The 19,956-nt window shown below is 28.1% G+C and overlaps 1 protein-coding gene across 1 annotated transcript in view; it reads right to left on the reverse strand.

Annotated features, from left to right (window-relative positions):
- The window catches only part of LOC129981304 (cell adhesion molecule Dscam2-like), a 346,717-nt gene that overhangs the window by 151,273 nt on the left and 175,488 nt on the right, over positions 1-19,956 (reverse strand). The window contains exons 3-4 of the mRNA XM_056092081.1: positions 15,954-16,115; positions 10,219-10,365 (exon numbers count right to left, since the gene is read on the reverse strand). Coding sequence (XP_055948056.1) covers positions 10,219-10,365; positions 15,954-16,115 — 309 coding nt within the window. The remainder of the gene's footprint in view (positions 1-10,218; positions 10,366-15,953; positions 16,116-19,956) is intronic.

Raw genomic sequence — 19,956 nt, forward strand, 5'->3', positions numbered from 1 at the left:
AAATTAAAAAAAATAGGTTTATTTTCACAAAGAATTGCAATCAATAACAATAATTCAGTGATAATTTTAAAATGCATTGAACAATTTATTATCAAGAATAAAATTTTTACTTCTTATTTTATTTCTTCAATACTGACATTTAAAAATATCTGCATTATTTCCTAGGATTAAACAATATTTTTCATTCCAAAATTATTTCTACGAAATTAGCATGGTAGAGGATTAAAGCTTTTCAGTAAACAAAACAATTCCAATTCCTTTGTAGAATTTTTTTGAAATATTTCAGTCCTTAAAAAAATATTTTCGTGTCATTTCCTTCGTCGAAATCTTTCTTAAAGTTTTTATTCCGCGACCACGCTTTTAAACATTTGAACGAAAGCCAATATTTCTATGTTTATGCATTCAGATAATGTTTCTTTGGCTTGGAAAATGGTTTTCATTTTTCATTCATTCTATTTATTTTAAAATGGAATCGTCGCAGATGAAGAAACAAAAACAGAACGTGAAAGCCAAGCACTAAAGGAAAAATTTTAAAGTAAAATGTATAAAAAAATAGTTTCATTAGATTGCAATTTTATAAAGCTTTTAAGATATCATACATTTGCAATTATAATAGGGTTTTTAAACTTTTTTTATCATAAAATAAAAAATTCGAATATTTTTGATGTTGCAAATAAATTTTATTAAATACTTCTATGAAATCAAAGTTTATTAATTCTTTGAAATATGAATTTAATATTAAACTATGATAAGCAAGAAAGAATTATTTAATTAAAAGTATTTTATTTTTATAAATTTTGTTTGGAAACTTCATAAATATAAATTGTTTGTTTTTAATGTTGTAAGCAAAAACAGAATGTGCAAGACAAGCACTAAAGGAAAAATTTTTAAGTAAAATGTATAAAAAAGGCTTTTCATTAAATTGTAACTTTATGTAGCTTTTAAGAATCATACATTTGCAATTGCAATAGTGTTTAAACATTTGTTTTACCGTAAAAACAAATTTGGATATTTTTGATGCCGCAAATACATTTTATTAAATTTAATAAATTTTGTTACTATTATGTTGTGATTTATGGTATTAAATTTATTTTATTATCAGCATTTAATAATTCTTAGAAATAGGAATTTAATATTAATTTGTAATAAACGAGAAAGAAATATATAATTAAAAGTGTTTTATTTCTTTAAATTCTGTTTAGAATCTTCATACATATAAATGTTTTTTTAAATGTTCTAAATTGCTTAAAATACAAATTGCTTTTTAAAATATTCTAAATTTTAATCTGAATTTTAAAAAAAATTCAAAATTAGAATACGTTTTCATATGAATGTGTAGCTCATCAAAATCAATTAATAATTTTTTTAAAAAAACTTCTAAATGTTATAGTATTTAGAGAATAAAAATAATGAATAAACCTAGGATGCCATTAATTTAATCATTCCACATATTTAAAAAAACAATTCATTAAGAAAAGACAACATTTTAAATTGTTTAGAAACATGAATACTTTCAATTTACACAAACATTATGCATGCTGGCTTTAATATTAAAATGCATTTTTCTAAAAAATACTTCTGTAGTAATTAAAATTATTAACAAGAAATCAATACATTTATAAACGATACCTTAAGGGATGTAGAGAAGAAGTAATTGGCATCCAATTTAATCAAAAATGTAATAAGAGAAGGTAGTAAAAATAATTTATTTATAATATTCGATTTATGGTTTGATAAATGGGTATTAAAATTTACCCACGCTTTGTAGAATTGTATACTCAATATATAGAATACAGTTTCAAAATGCGAATTTAGTATATAAAAAAAAATTCCGGTGATAATTTACTCTGGAATTTCGATACGGATTTCTTTTAAACGTGAAGTCTTACAGAAGGAAATCAAAAAATATTTTTTTTTTTTTCAAATGTAGTCAGCATTAGGTATTTTTATCCCTTTGCTCAGAACGTGAGAAAATGCTTAAGTGAGAAGTTTTATTAAGCGCGTTACAATTAATTAAATAAAAGTGGGAATTAGATCGAATGAAGGTAACATAGACTAAATTGTTAAAAACCAGGAAATTAATTAAGATTTAAATTAGAATTTTAAACTATATGATAATGATATATATATATATATATATATATATATATATATATATATATATATATATATATATATATATATATATATATATATATATATATATATATATATATATATATATATATATATATATATAACAATTATGAAAACAGACATATGTTTATGAAATACTTTATTATTTGAAGTATTGAAAATGTATTTTCAGTTGATTACAATATTTTATAGTCTCTTCCCACCAATAGTTTTCATAATTGTTTAATTCACTTTCCTCATATGTAATAGCGGCATGCTTATAAGTGGGTACATCTTTACATTTCCTTCGGTAAGCTCGGTAAATATTAGTGTTTTTCACTCCCTTTTTTTATGTTAATTTCTATCAATAAATTCAATAGTTGTTCTGACAGTTTAGCGAAAATATAAAAAAAACCTTTATTTTTAACTTGAAAACACTGATGAATTCTAAATAAGTCTGCAACGTTTGGAAATAGAATTCATAAAAGTACTATTGTTGAAGTATATGAAAAGACAAAATAGGGTTTTCAAGAAAAAAGTTTGGGCTCTCAGTGAAAGATTGAAGTGAATACTGAATGAAAATAGGTATTCTTAAAGACAATGGTCCCATGAATGAGCTTCTATTTTATTCTGAATAAAGTAAAAGCTTATGTAAAAAATGCACCAAAACTTTTAAAGAGCAAATTTTAAAAAAAATCAAAGCTTCAAAAATTGAATTAAAAAAATGGCAAATCCTGTGATAAGCAATTGTGGGAAATTTGAATTGTATGCATAACCAGTAATTAATAGTTTTGAAATTTATATTATGAAGAAACTATATTTTAGAGAGAAATTTCCGTGATTTAAGCTTATAAATCTTAGCTTTAGTCATTTAATTATTATATTGCTTTTGTTCTTTTTAAATATAATAAGAAAATTAAACTTCTTTTTTTTATATAATACGGAACGCAAAACTTGCAACTCACGCATGAAATGGAATCTTACATTTTCTAATGTCTCTGCCTTGGAATTTTATTATTTTCAAAAACGTTCTTAAGGTGAGAGGCGAATATATATATATATTTAAAAGGTTCCGCTGCTTCTGCGAATCTGAGTACAACTTTTAATGCCAAAAAAACATTCATAATTATAATAAGATAATTAAATATCACACCCTCATAACCCTACTTTAATCTAAGCACAAACCAACCAAAAGGAAACAGCAACTAAAATTAAAAAAAGAAAGCTTAGCCTAGATATTTTTGTTTCCCCGGCGAAATTTATGTACATTTCTCAAGACGCAGCAGTGTAGGTCTTTCTAAGATTAATGGAAGACAAGGAGTTTTCTGATGCACAAACACTGTGTTGCATTCTAATGTATGCAGGGCCACGCTGTGGGAGCATAAATGTGTACATAGAAGAGCTTGCCATTCAGAAAGACAAAGAGTGGCATTATCCGTGTAAATACGGAAGATAATAAGGGATCAGCTGCATATAGCAGTTAGCTGAGCAGTAAATGTCTTTTATGAATATGGGATTGTACACACAAACTAGATTTGTCACTTGTTCATTTAATTTCTACGCCATAAAATGAAGTTAGTTTCCCACCTGAAGACTCTATCCTTGTTTACATTATAGCATGCTGTGAAGAACCTAATTCATTATGTAGGACTAAGTTTTATAAATGCGTATTTACATTTAATTAACATAAACATCTTTTACTGTAGTATATATCCATCTTTTAATTAAACTACCTTTGGTTTTGAATATTATATAAAATGGCAGATCTTAGTTTAGTGAAATTTCTATAGCTGTTTTAAATAGAAAATTGTTTATATTAAATAACATTTATCGACAGCTTTTGCAGAAATATAGACAAATATTTTTCTATATAAATTCAAACATAAATAAAGATTTTCAAGATTATAAATGTTGTTATGCAAATTTTAATTTGCAGCAAGAATTAATTTTGATTTTTCTAACACCAGTTGCTAAATAATGGATTATTTATAAAGTAAAATAATTCCTGATTTAAATATTTCTTTTTGAAAAACTTTTTTCTTGAATAGACTTTTTACTTTTCTTTTGCATTCATACTATTTTTTCCTATGGCAACAACATCATATTATTGATGATAAAAATTAATCTTTTTTACGAAAAAAAAAGATATCATTTTTAATTAAAATTTTATCTTATACTTTATATAAATTAATCTCAAGATAATTATAAGGTATCGTTAATTCTGAAAGAAAATTGATATAAATATAAAAGTTAGAATTACATAAAAATGAATGTTTGTTTGTATGGATGCATTTTATATGTCTATAGTTTTACTCGACTTTTATGAACTTTGTTAACATACAAAAGTTTCAGAAAAAGAGAATTAGGTGAAATATTAATTAATTAAGAATACGCTAAGTTTTTAGTGTTTTATTTTCAATACTTTCGAAAAGTATTACCTCACGAATAATTTATAAGTCATATTAAATAATATTAAAATATTTTTAAATGATGCCAATTTTGTTTCTTACTTACAAGGAAATTTAATAAAACTTCAATATTTAATCACATATTCAATTTTTAAAGAATTTTCATGTGCTCTGTTTATTTAATCTCATTATTATAGTAAACATTACATTAGTGTGCTTTTTACTAATGGTAAAATTAAGATGAAATTTGTTTTTTTTTACATTTACCCCTAATTTGGTTCTTTAATGTATATATATATATATATATATATATATATATATATATATATATATATATATATATATTATATTTCTTTTTTATATTTTTTTATCTGGTTTTATTTTTATTTGGTTTTTTTTCATTTTCCTATTAACTTGATTTTAATACTTTTGTCTCAATTCATCTATGTTTTAGAAGTAGCTGCTCTCTAAATACTATGAAGTTTGTTTCCTGTTCCTTTTTTGGTTTTAGTTTGAATAGGAAATAATTTTTAGTTGCGATTTCGAAACTGTTTTGTTTCGTTTTCACTTTAGTTTCGTTTTCAAACTATATATATATATATATATATATATATTATGAATTTAATTTCCATTTACTTAATTCAATTTGAAGCAAATATATTCTATTAAATTCATTTTTTTTTCAATCTTAACAAATAACATACTGAAATTTAAATAAATATATTGCATGTTAATAGTTAACAGCCAAGAATGTTAATACACAAAATAGACTAAACTGGAACTTATGTAAATATAACCAAGAACGGTTATATTTACATAAAAACAAACAGGATTTTTTATATTAACTGACATCATTTTGAATGTTAATGCCATTGAGATTTTATAAATGTTATTTTGCAAACTGTTGATCTTATTCCATATTCCTTACCATTTATCAAGAATTGTAAGAGAATAGTAACAAGTAGAATTAATTTTATATGTTTGTGAAAAATCATTATAAAAATAGAAGAGTTTTAGTTCTCATTTTTTTTTGTTGAATGTATCAAAGAATTGCACAATCTATCCAAATTTTTAGAATATAAAAAATAATTCTAATATTTCATAGCGCTCTTTGAATATTTCAAAGAAATTAATGTAACATGCATAAACCTTCAGACTTCATAGTTTATATATTCAAACTTTCATTATTCGTTTTAAAACAGTATACTTAATACATTAAAGGAAAATTAATTACATATTTCAAAAATGTCCCGAGTTTACTTTAATAAAAAAAACTCTAATGCTCCATTTTATTAATTAATTAAATTATTAATTTTACTTTTATAAATGCGATATTAAAAGTAAGTATTATGTTTCACGATTATATTGAAAGAGTTTGAAAACTGTCGAGCTAAAATAAAATTGATGCAATTCAAAAGGAATGACAGACATGATTGGAGAAAAGAAAAGGAGAAAAGAGAAAATGTAACTTTAAGTTAAGATTTTAGAATTAATTATCCTGAAGATATAATGTAATAAATCCGAAGAGGAGAATGATTTAAAATGTGGTGAACTAATGTTGGTTATTTTACTAATTTTACTGTATCCTTTTTTTGTGAGCTTAGATTAGCCTAGCTTGTGATTAACTTTACTGATGTTATTGTATCCATTTTATGTGAGCTCAGATTAGCTTAGCTTGTGAGCTTAGAATTTACTAGCTTAACTTTTTTCTCTTTCATACTATTGTGATACAGCAACATATAAAATAGAATCTTTTCTTTAAGGCAGTAAGCACAACTTTTTTTAAGGGGACAGTGAGGACTTTGAACTAAGCAAAAATGGACAGAAACATGAATCATTTTTATCGCTTCCTCACAAAAAATATATATTTAATAATCAACTAAAATAGTGTTATAAGATAAAGTGTTCAATAAAATAAATATTTGAAAGGCATCGAGAAAAAAAAGACATTTTAATTTATTTCCTCAAAATTCTATTGTAATTAGATTTAAGTATCTTTGAAATGTTCCAGGTGTCTTAATTTTTGAAGAAATTACATAGAATTGATAATAAAGATTTCGACTAAACATTAAAACAAAATAAGGTATGTATTTTATATTTCGAGTTCTTTTAGACATTAAAAGTCAATTTTAGTTCCGAAAAACATAAAATTCTTATGAAAATAAAGTAAGTGTGCTTAAAAATATTTTTTTTAAAAAAAAGAGCATTTAGTTGGAATTACAAAGTCATGCACAGATTAATTCCAAATAAATTTATATTGGGTAATAAAGGAAAAAATAACAAAATAATTAAAAAACAAACCGCCTGAAATATTTTAAAAATTTAAAAAAATTATGTATCTTTTAATTTAAAAAAAATAATATTTCGTTTTAAAAAGAAATTTGACGTATTTATGTACATCTTAATACATATGAATAAAAATTTTACAATTCAAGTGAACTTGATTTTACAACTGAAGTAAATAATTCGATAAAATGCCTAAGAGAGTTCACCAACCCCATAACTAAACATTTCTTTGATGCAAATAATTTATATATTGAAAAATAAAAAAATAATAAAAATAAAATAAAAATAAAGAGTACTTATAGAAATGATATGCAGAAATGGCTCTACTCAACAATCTAGCGAAAATACTCGTGGATTATAAGACATTTTTTTCTGAATAAATTCCTCACTAAACCTACAAGCGATAAAAAAAACCGATGAAAAAAAACTCTTTGTATGCTTTAAGAAACAACTCACACATTCCACAAGTATATTCTTAGACGCAATTCTATCCGCAATCTGCATTTCCAAATCACGCGTTCTCTTCATGTAATGGATTTCTACGCCCTTCGCCTATTTCCTATGGAGTTTAAAGGATTGAAAGCATCTACGCCTTGACGGTTTCTTCCCTGGAAGCATCTCGTATCACAAACAACCAGAGTTTGATATAAAGAAGGAATCCATGTGAACACGAGGAATCCAGAATCGGGAAAGAATTTATATCTCCAGCAAAATTCGAGGGAGGTGGAACACAAAGGCATCTAACACAACACGTTAGAAATAGAGCCTCTATATTTTGGCATACTCTGCCAGGGGTATATGTTTGGAATAAAGTATTTGGAAACCAGGAATACGCTTCATATTTTCGTAAGAATTGAAATTCTTTCGGCTTATATTTTGTTTTAAAAATGGACATTTCTTCTTCTATTGAATATTAAGCTGTAAAATCTGAAAGATTGGAAAGTTAAAATATCATTTTTTTTTCTAGGCAGTTTAGAGTGTTTGTCATCGTGTAGAATTATAAGAAAGATTATTATTCCTTTAAATTGTTCTTAGAAAGTAATCTCAATTTTTTAACAGTTCTTTCTATTAGAATTAAATGCAAAAATAGATTTTGTGTTTTCTATTGATTGCATGAAATCTGATCTGTAGAAAGCAAACTAGTTTTACTCGAATTTCCAAAAATATGCATAAATGGTACTGTATTTTTATTTATAAGCTATTCATAAACACATTTATGAAAAAAAAATATGATTGCAATAACATCTGTGAATAATAAAAGAAGACGCAAATCTGTATATCTTAGTGTGTAAGAAAATATGATTACAATAACATCGAATAATGAAAAAATGCTCAAATCTGTGCTGTGTTGTATAGAACAGAATATGTATTTTCCTTGTATAGAACAGATCATACGAACCAGAGCTATAAAGTTACTCGATTTTTCAACAATATGCCTAAATGGCACTGCATTTTGATTTATACGCAATTCATAGACACCTTTATGAAAAATATATGATTGCAATAACATCTATGAATAATAAAAGAAGACGCATGTCTGTATATCTTAGTGTGTATGAAAATATGATTGCAATAACATCTATGAATAATGAAAAAAGGCTCAAATATGTGGTGTTGTATAGAACAGAGTATGTGTTTTCGTTGTATAGAACAGATCATACGAACCAGAGCTATAACGGTACTTGATTTTACAATATGCCTAAATGGTACTGTATTTTGATTTATACGCTATTCATACACATTTATGAAAAAATATGATTGCAATAACATCTATGAATAATGAAAGAAGACACAAATCTGTATATCTTATCTATACAAATCTGTATAGTGGGTTTTTTCATTATACAGAGCATATTATAAGATTCAGAGCTTTAACATTTGGCTCATTTAAAAAAAAATTCTAAAAAACAATATGGTCCCTTGGAGTTCTATTTTAAATTTTAATCAAAATTTTAAATAATGAAAAGGTAAACGGGAACAAATTTTGAAAATATGATACCGTAGAAGTGAATTTCAGTTTTCTCAAAATTTATTTTATCAGCTTTCAATAACAATGCAGCTTTTTTTGTAATGTTTAAATAGATATTTAAAGATGTTTTGACTGTATTAGAGAAATTTTATCTTCTTTTACCTACAATATTTTTTGTTGTTGTTATGAAATTCACATCGTTTCTATTGTCACTGCAATTATTTCAATCTAAAGATTGCTTCAATTGATTACAATCAAAGTATGATGATTCGGCTCTTTTTTTTCATATTGAATAGCATCCTTCCTAAAGATGATTGCAATAGAATTTTTAAAATTTCATGCATCTGTAATTAGGATGTAATTTTAAAAATAAGCAAAGATGAACCATTTTTTTACTTTGAATCCGCTTTTTTAATATATATGTTCTTTCTTGCAATTTAATTGGTTTTATAAAAATATATTATCGTTCTGATAGCTCAAAAATGCTTTCTTATTATAATAAACTGAATGTTTTGTTGAATTAGAAAAAAATTAAAGAGTTGTCCTATAAATTATTATGCATATCATGGATGGCATTATAAAAAACGTTTCTGTGATTCATATAAATTTCAACCATGAAAGATTCTGCAATATATCCCTATATATATTTTTTAATGAACATAGTATTTAAAAAAACTCGCTATAGGATAACTTGAAATTTAATTCATCCCAATATAAAATTAAAGTTCAAACTTTAGGTGAAATTATGCTAATGTAGACAGATGCATAGAGTAATAAAAGTAACTTTATAAGGCTTCTAGAATAATATGAACTATATAAAAGAATATATTGACGGATAATTATTCTAATGAAAATATTGAAGCTTTATTCTAATGAAAATAAAAATTCACCGTAGAAAAACGCAGCTAAAGCATAAACAAAAACAGGATTTGCAAAAATCAACTTCAAACAAACAACAAATCTCTAGTAAACAGACGCAACAGCACAAAGTGTTTGGAAATAACACATTGGAGTCTTCGCTCAACTACTCGCTGGAGCTCAGTTCAATTGCCAGCCGACTGACTGAATTCTTTCATCTGCATGAGTCTATTTATATAGTTCCCGTGACAGGGTATCGTATATTCTAGAACACATGGTGAATCTCCAGGCGTAATGAAACTGCCGCAAAGATTCTCAGATATTTTGGTTTTTTCATTTTTGTTATCAAGTCTCCAAGTTTGTCGTCAGAGCGATGATATTTAATTTAACATCGTTTTAGCAGCCACTATACCGTATCTGCTGTATATATTTCTTACCAGAAAACTTATCACGCATGGAAGCAGTATTACAAATTTGCTGAAATTGCTTTCTAATTATTTTTGCTTTAGTTAGTCAATAACAATTACATCTGAATTAAATATGAATGAAGGTTACGTTAGAGATTGATGAATGAAAGTTTACCTGTCATAATAATTTTTGCCCACTGGTCACTGAGTTTTGTTTCTCTGCTCAGTTTATTATGGACCTGGCATCTGTACTTTCGAAGTGTGTCGGCTTCGTCAACATGGCGCACATGGAATTCGCCGGTAGGGAATACAGCATATTTTCCTAGAAACGAAATCAATATAATTTTTTGAGATGTTTTGCAACATATATAGACAAAGATAAAATATTTTTTTTTTGATATGATATTTTATAAACATTTCGTGCTGTTATTTTTTTTTAATTTAGAAACTTTTTTTAGTTGAATATATGCTATAATTATCCTAGCATCCATAATTACTCAGAAAAAGTTTATTTTCTCATAACCTCTTAAAGAACAAGATTATTTTTAAATTCTTATAAAAGTGCAGTTCTTTTATTTGATAATAATTCTTTAGAGTATAATCAAAAATTCAATAGAACAAACAAAATAATATTCTTCTTGTAATAATCTTAATTAAAATGTCCTCATTTGTCCTAATTTTGAATCATTAATTCATTAACTTCTGAGACATTGATACTTAAATGCATAAAAAGGCCTAAGGAAAAATTGCAAAAAATATCTCAATATTTTTTATTCTTTGTCAGGACACATACGATGTCAGTTTACAAATTAATTTTATTTATTTAATACTTTTTTTATTTAAAAGAATTTTCCTCTAAATGAGGGGGGGAGTGTGGATATTTTAGAAAATATTGTTTCGTAGGCATTGTCCATAGACAATACTTGAACTGAAAAAGTTAAGAAAGAGCAAGCTAAAGGAGCACAGAAGATGATCATGGCAAAGGTTAAGAATTAATAATAAATTATGCCACCTTTCTATTAATTCCAATTAACATTTGACTAATACTACATGAAGAAACAAAAATAAAATGATAAATCGATTACTTCTTTAAACGTGATATAATTCTAATTGAGAACCAGCATGATATTTGGGGAAATGTTACCACTTATTTTACCAACTTACGAATACATTCGTCATTGAAATGCGCTATCCGAATTGTGCAAAGTTTACTGATGAACCAATTTAAAAATATTTACTTTTCGCCTACTAATGTACGAATCCATTCCTTTAAATACACTAAGAGACATTGAAAACCGAATGACTTGCTTCCAAATACTAATTAGAAAGGCGTTTGCACTTGAAAGCTTATTATGTAACTTTTAGGCTTTTCGGACAAGCAAATTGCAGGTTTTTGTTGCATTTTAAGAAATTTGTGAAGTTTTCATTGCGGCATCTTATACAATTGTAAAGGCTTTTACTATTGAAATATGATGTTCGATAGAACACCATTACAATATATATATATATTTTTCTTTTTGTGATATTCTTCCAATATAAACTGATGGCAGTATTTGGTTTTCTTCTCATTTCTTAAACCCCTCTTCATATCAAATTTGAAGATTTTTCAAGTAAATAAAAAGTTTTGTCGTATAGACTTTATTTTATACGATTTATTCATCATACTCATTCATGCTTCAGAATATTAGAACACTCAAGTTTCTCTTTCAAAGGTCAGACAACTTTCTTATCCTTCACAAAAATTGCAGCTCTATCCCATGTTCCTGAAAAAATGATATAAAATGAAATGACGCTTAGCAAACGGCTATTATGAATATACAGGGGGAGTCTAAAATGATGGGACAAACTTTAAGGGGTGGTAGAGCTCACTATAACAAACAATTATTGTACAGGAGTATATGACCGGAAGTGACGCGTTGAAGTGCAAACAGAAAAAAATAATACATTAACGGAATCATAAAATTTTCATTAGCAGGAAACTTAACTAGTTATTCCGTACAGAAAATGTTAAAGCAGTTGCTTAACACTTAACACCTCTCCATGCCCCTGCGACTATAATCTTAACGATTATTTAAACAGTTGGGGGGGGCATGGAGAGTGAGAGTTGCAGATGGCTAAGCTAATGATGTGGAGGTAATGGTGATTGGGCTGATGATGTGAAGCTGATGTTGGCTGAGTTGTAGTTGGCTGGGTTAAAGATTTTTAGGCTGCAGTGGGTTGCATTGGAGTAGGCGAGCTGAATTCGGTTAGACTGGTGAGGAGCTGACTTGGCTGGGTTAGAGCAGGAATGGTTGGTTTTAGGTTGGGTTGGAGCAGGGATGTCATGAGCTATGCAGGACTGAATGGAGTTGTCTGAGCTTGAGGATGCGCTGCGTTGGTGGTTGGAGTTTCCGGGCCTGGGTGGAAGTCTTGTCGTGCAGGTGGTGAGATGGGTTTTCCGATGTTATAGGAGTGGCGGTCAGTATCTGAACAGCTGTGACTCTTCATGCAGGAATTGAACCATTTTTCTGATCTTGGCCCTGCTGAGAGAGTTATCTGCTACCATGGAGAACCAGACCTGTTGAAGGTTAGCTGATGGTTTCGTTAGGTGATAAGATGTAGTTAAAATGCATTCTGTTGCGTAGTGGAGTGGTGACCCCACTTCGCCGCAGGTGCAGTAAGGTTCGTCTGCTAAATTGAACCTTTTTAAGTAGGTGGGAAATGGGCCATGGCCTGTGAAGAAGAGAATTTCTTCCCTTCTCCAGGGCGTAAGTTGTTGAGTGGCTTTTGGAAGAAGCTGGTAGATGAGTCTTCCAGTTTCGCCATTGTCCCATTCAGTTTGCCACTTTTCCAACATGGTTCGCCTTAGACTGGACTTTATGAATGAAATTGGGTATGGTTCGGGCTGGATAGGGCTGTCTGAATCAGCAGCTTGTTTGGCAAGTCTATCCGCTTTCTCATTATCTGCATATCCGGCGTGGGCTTTAATCCAGGATACCTTTATGTTTGCATTTGTAGAAAGTATTGCAAAGATTTTCCTGGCACATTTGTTATTGGATTTTGGATTTTTTTGCTGCTAAGATGCTGGCCCTATTGTCGACGTAGATGGTAGATGTTACTGATGTGGACTTCAGGAATTCTGCGGCCTTGTATAGGGCCAGGATCTCAGCTTGAAATACTGTATTGTGGTGGGCCAGTTTTATTGCCCAAGTTGTTGTAGTTACTCCATTGTTGAAGACACAGTACGCTGCTCCTACTCCCTTGTCCGTCTTCGATCCATCTGTGTAAATTCCATTCGGGTCCGATCTCAAGCCTCCGTCGTCAAGTGAAATCTGGTGATCTTCTAGGTGTACCGAGGGATGAGAAGTCCAGCCTGAAATCTTACAGTCTATTTCTAGTTGGCTAATTTGAAGGTCGCAGTTGTTGATCGGGTTTTTGAGCCTATATAACGAGATGCCCTTTGCCTCTCTTTTTAGTTTGAGGTGCAGAGGGGGGATTCCCAAAATTATTTGTAGGGCTGCTGTTGAGGTAGTTCTATAGGCTCCCGATATGGCTAGTAGAAACGGTCGTTGGATGGCTGCAAGTTTCCGTTTCATCCTCTCGGTGGGATCTTGGCACCAGATGGCTGCGCCGTGTGCAAGTACTCTTTCTATTGCATAAAGCAGTTGCTGGAAATTGCTGGATGCTTCTTTTGGGGTGAGCTGGATTGGGCATGTTGGGCCAGACCGATAAATTTATCGAGTCTCGATTTTTTTCCTCTGAGCGCATTTGAAAACCCTCATTAACGAGACTCCAGCTGCTTGGCTATTCTACTCGAACTCGTTGCTCGACTATCCTGTGCGGCTGCGTGCGTACATGAAACACCCGGAGTATGGGAATCTGTTCGTTAATCACTTCACTGACGTTACCAAGCTTACATTACTGTCGGTGGCCGCAATACTGAGCATTTTTTGTAGACATTGCTGTACAAAAATCATTTAGAGACGATGCTGTAAATAAACAATGTTTTTCATTTCATGTGTTATTTTTTGTGTTTGTGCGTCAACGCGTTACTTCCGGCCATATATTCCTATACAATAGTTGTTTGTTATAGTGAGCTCTACCACCCCTCAAAGTTTGTACCATGATTTTAGACTCAACCTGTATATGAGCGGACATTTTTTATTAAATTATTTTCAGAAAACCTCTCTATGTTACAAACCATATTGGCAAAACATCTCTATGTTACAAACCATATTGGCAAAACATCTCTATGTTACAAACCATATTGGCAATTGTAATTTCGAACGAAGTACAATCTTCGAATATATTCAGTGAATCATACTTAATGAAACGGGAAGAATTCAACTGTATATTCCTGGCGTTTCGGGTATCCATCCTAGTTTCGTTACACGGGCTTTTGGAACTTTTCAGCATTGAGATAGTTAAAATATTATAATCAATGTTTGTTTATACAATGGTATGTTTGACTCTTAATATCAAACCAATATATACATTTTTTTAAAATTTCTGATAGCATGTAATACAGTACCATAAAAATCTTACTTTATTATCAGTAATTCATTTAGAACAATTCCATGATTTTTATTTTTATCAACACTAAATATTTTAGCTTTTTTCTAAGTACAGAAGAGTTATGGCACTGCACCAGTCTAGCTTTTCTTAGATTATAGGCATTTTCATCCGGAAAGAAAGAATCAATAAAGAAAAAATCAATAAAGTTATTGCATATTGACCTCAGGAATATTAGCCAGATATAAACAATTTAATTTTGAATACCTATAATAGATAATAAATTTTTAAGAATTAGTTTGCATACATTTAATAAAATTATGTGATTATATGCTTTATGTATATTTTTATGAGTATATATATCTAAACATGGCAACCATCTTTTAACTCCTTTTCATCTACCGATAAAGCCCACAAATGTGTGAGTGAGTGAATATGTGCAAATGATAAATAGATAATATTTTGTGAATAAAGATCAACTTTGCTAATAATTTTTTATGCAACCTTACTGATCACTCTTACAGATCGTCTGATCTAATATCAGCCGGATTATGTTCACATATTTTACTCTTAAACGTAAAAATTATGCAGATGCTTGATTGTTCGTAAAAGAATTTCATGGTAAATATCGAATCAGAACCATCTGCAGAACCATCTAAAAAAATAATACTGATAATTATGTTCAAAATTTTTAATTTTTTTTTAATACTCTCATAGTCTTTCTTTAAGTTTGAAAATGCAGAAGAGTTCATTAATCTGGCCCTACACCAATCCATGTTTTCTTAGGGTATAGACATTTTATACTACTTTATAATGGCATACGTTGCAGAAATTCACTTCAAAATCCAGAAAATACAAACCAAAAAAATCCTCAAAACAGAATTTTAATCAACATATATCTAAATAATTTTACATATAAAACTTATCTTTTATATTTAATATCATATTATAACGCTATACACTCTTAACTCAAAAATACTTATAATTTTTAATTGTTAATAAAATTTTGGCAGCTTTTTTCGTAATAATTTTTAGGTAAATATTTACTTCCATGTTCTTTAAATAAACGATAGTAATAAAAATGGAACCAAATATTGATATATATTCAAATTCATATAAAAATAATGAAAATATAGATTTAAATCCAACATATACTAATATATTTAAATGCAATAATTTATTATATTTGCTACCATATTCTAATGCAGAAAACATTGCATTGCAGGAAAAATACAAAAACAAAATCGATTCGTTTTCCCGCATCAAACAGCAAAACCAAGTCTTGCAGTTAATATATCCCTCAATACCCGAGGGATATATCTTGGAGGCCAAACGCGACACAAAAATAAATGAAACACATCACTGGATAAGCAAAAGAAGCACGAGGAAAAAAGCAATATCATAGTCTCAGGTACGTACCATTATTGTCATTTAATGAAATGGTAAGACCATCGTCTCTCAACCATGACGTTACAAAGACATACTCTTTTCCGTTTCCCGATATATCGCAGCGGAGGAGGGCCACGTTGCCTTTGATGATGAACTCGGCGTCGTAGGCAGTCACTTTGTAGTCTTGAAGAACTAGAAAGAGATGAGATAGGGTTCTGAGATGAGATGAAGAGATTGCTTATTTTGTGATTTGCATTCAGTCGAGGTGGTTTTGTTAGAATTTCGTGCACGAGGGTTGGCTTTCGTGGTGGATAAATTACTTTTTGTATTTTTGGCTAAAAATAGAAATATGTTGTATATAAAGAAAATCGTGATTCATTTTCTGAGGAAATGGAAGCCAAATTTAATATCTGGGCATTTATAACAAATTCATGTAGATATGAATATTTATTCAATGAAGTGTAGATATGCGTTCGATACATGCCTTACACCAAATATTTTCATTCATTGAAGCATGTTTCACAAAAGCTGTTTTGAGAACAATTTTTTTTTAATTATCTCTTGACAAACTTTTAATTTAAAAGACAATCGTTATAACTGAAAAATTTTAATTGTTTAAAAATAACCTTTCTTCAAAGATATAACTAGTTTATTTGTAATAAGAAAAATATTTAGTTGTGGGTTTTCACAGTAACTTTAAAATTATAGTTTGGTCTTTCTGAAATTATGAATATAAACATAAAAAGCTGGGGTTTTTTATATTTTTTTATCTTCTTTCATTCAGAAAAATGAAAATGGGAATTTAGCTGCAGGAATTAGGAAATTAACAAAACAATAAATTGCTGCTCATTAAAAAATCAATAGATATAGAAACGCATTAAATATCAGTGTTTGATATTATTCAAGCTATTTTTTGCTAAATTCTGCTCAGATGTATTTAAATATAAATTATTAATTTGAAGAAAGAAGATATTTATTACAAGCCTCATATGAAGCAAATAAAAATACTAGTAAAGCATTTTAAAGTGCCATACAAATCTTGTGCTTATATAAACAAAAACTGGGATTCTATAAGATGTGATATTTATTTTAAAAATATGTAAATAGATCTAATAGCACTTAAGTATTACATTGAAGTATATTGCAATACATTATCCACCGCATTTCATGTAAGGAATTATATTAAATCCTGAATAAATTTTAATAAAATTCGTTCCCGCGAAAGACGTTTCCTTTTCCGAAAGATCACTATTTTATTAATAAAATGCATAAATTGAAGTAATATTTACAGAATAAAAAGGAATTCTAAAATGTACCTTATTAAAAGAATATTAAAAAAATAATCTTTTCATAATAGAATCCGAAACATTTTATTAAAAGCTCCAAATAAATAATTTAAAATTACCTAATATGTATTAACAAAAATTGAAAAAAAAATTAAGATAATTTTTTAAAAAAAATATTTCTACAATGAAGCATTTTTATAATAAAGGAAAAAAATATAATTATTTTCTGTGTTATCTCAAACGAGATACTTTAAATCTAAAGTGAAAATTAAAAATAAATATATCTAAACCGATTGTTGCAAGGCTCTCTTTTTGCATCAGTTTAAACTCAAACAAATTTCAATTATGCGCCGAAATAAATCTTTATTGAACGAATTTATCAAACAATTAGTTAACAAACAAAGCAGTGTTATTTATTTCTCTTTTCCGTTAGAAGAAAAAGCAAAAAATAAAAAGGATTATGTCTCGATAAAAAGAGTTTGTTTGAATTTAATCGAGTATGATGAAGGCATGAAAAGCAAATATTTAAATTTTCTTTAGATTAACTCGCTTCCTTGAAAAAACATGAAATATTTTTGAAGCAGATTGAAAGAATCTAACAAATATAAATTCAGGAAACTACAGAGGGGAAATGTGACGCTACAAAAGCAACAAAAAAGCCCTATAATTAGTCGTACATGGGGAATTCTGTGTTCAAAGAAAAACGCAAAAGGACCAAAAATGTTTATTAACAAGATAACGAAGTATTTACTGCATATATGATAACTTCATTAAATAGAAGCGGGTTTGCATTCCTTTGATGGTAAAAAATATCACTTAGGGCAATGGTTTGTGGCCGAATCTCCCTAATTACGATTAATTAAAGCAGAAACTCAATTGTCTGTTGATCTCTTATTAAATTAATTTAGAAAATAAACCGAGAATCATCTAGTGTAGAGGATCATCTTTCTATTTAGATGTATCGTTTTCAAAATATATATATATATATATATATATATATATATATATATATATTTGATTTTGGGATCATATTTTTATAAAAAATTCTAAAAAACTTGCACAATTTTTAAATGTTTGAATCTAAAAAGGGAAATATGCTGATATTACGTTTGGTTTCGATATTTTTTAATATAAATTGAAAGCATATAAATAAACAAATAGATTCAAACATTTAATAATTCTTTAGTGATAAGAGTCTTTGACGGATATTTAATGGGCAAAACGTATTACTTTGTAATAGGTCACATTTGGCTTTTACTGTTAATAGATAAAGAACTTAAAAATACCAATAATACAAAAATTGGTTAGATAAATTTGAATTCTTTCATTTCAAAATATTTTTGATATATATTAATGAAAAATAGTTATTAGAATAAGGACGATGTAGCTCATGTTAGTAAACTACTGAAAATTATTTTAACGTAGGTCACACATGGATTCAGTCAAAATTGTTACATGTTTTCTGAAAAATGAACCTAAACAAAATCATTCGTTTCAGCTATTTTTGTGAAATATCAATTAATTTCTTTATCATTCATAACTAAGGCATAACATAATTGCAATTCTAATCCTTCTTCTTTCTCGAATATGGAATATAGAATAAGTGTTGCAAACGTCTAAAAATTCGAACGCGAGATTTTGATGAATCTATACGTTTCACACCTCTTTAAGTTGAAAAAAACACATTTTTGAAACTATGCTTCCCTGTTTAACTTTCTGTTAGCTCAAAAATGCTCTGCTAGACGAAATTTGGCAAATGAAATTACAATCATATTTGTAGAGTTTCTTCATCTTAAATGAAATTATTCAGATGAATTTTGTTCATCAGGCTGTTCAAGTATAAAAGAGCACAATAACTTCAACGCTCAAGATGCTAGTTGTATAAAATTTGCTGCATAAATTTAATATATGAAACAGAAATGCTCATACAATTTTTAATCAAATCTGCCAAACGTTTGACAGATGAAATGACTTAAATCAATGAAATTCAGTGTGTCATCTTATGACTATAATTGTAGTTTTGTGTCAAATTTTGATTCAATCGGCCAACAAAATAGCTCCCAAAATATATATTCTAATGAGATATTCAGTAAAAATGCAGTCAAACATCTATTTTTCGTAACTTTTATTCACCAATGACATTCAAAGTATTCAAAGTCTTACCCACGTTTTTCAATTTTATGCGGAAGACCACTTCCGTTGGCTTTGGATGGCGTTCCAATTTTTTTTTTTCTGAAATGATTTTAAACCATAATGTTTTTTCAGTGAATCATTCGGTAAAGCCATTAATTCTTCAAAATTATATGAAAAGCAATTATCTTTTTATTGATACCAAGAAAATATCTTGAAACTACCAAAGCATTTCGCAAATTTTGATTGTGCAAATCGATAAAATTAAATATATAAATGTAAACAATTGAATTAACTTATTATCACCAATATTAATCAACACTTGAATTAACTTATTTCTAGAATATTTTAAATAAAACGACTTTTAGCAATATTAAAAGAGTAAACAGATTTTATTTGATCCGAGAAAAGGAAAATAAAATTTCTTCCCCTATTTCATTGTTTATCATTAAATGCACATGAATTTGGAGATATAACGACGAAATATAACGACGAAAGAAAGTGGAATAGAGTCCAAATAATGAGAATTAAAATTAAAAAAAAAAACTTTTAATTTTAATTCTTTAATCAATCTTAGGTAAAAAGGTATAAAAGTAGATTCAAAGTTCTAACTCGAA

This window comes from Argiope bruennichi, chromosome 8 (assembly GCF_947563725.1).
Source record: "Argiope bruennichi chromosome 8, qqArgBrue1.1, whole genome shotgun sequence".
NCBI classification, from domain to species: Eukaryota; Metazoa; Arthropoda; class Arachnida; order Araneae; family Araneidae; genus Argiope; species Argiope bruennichi.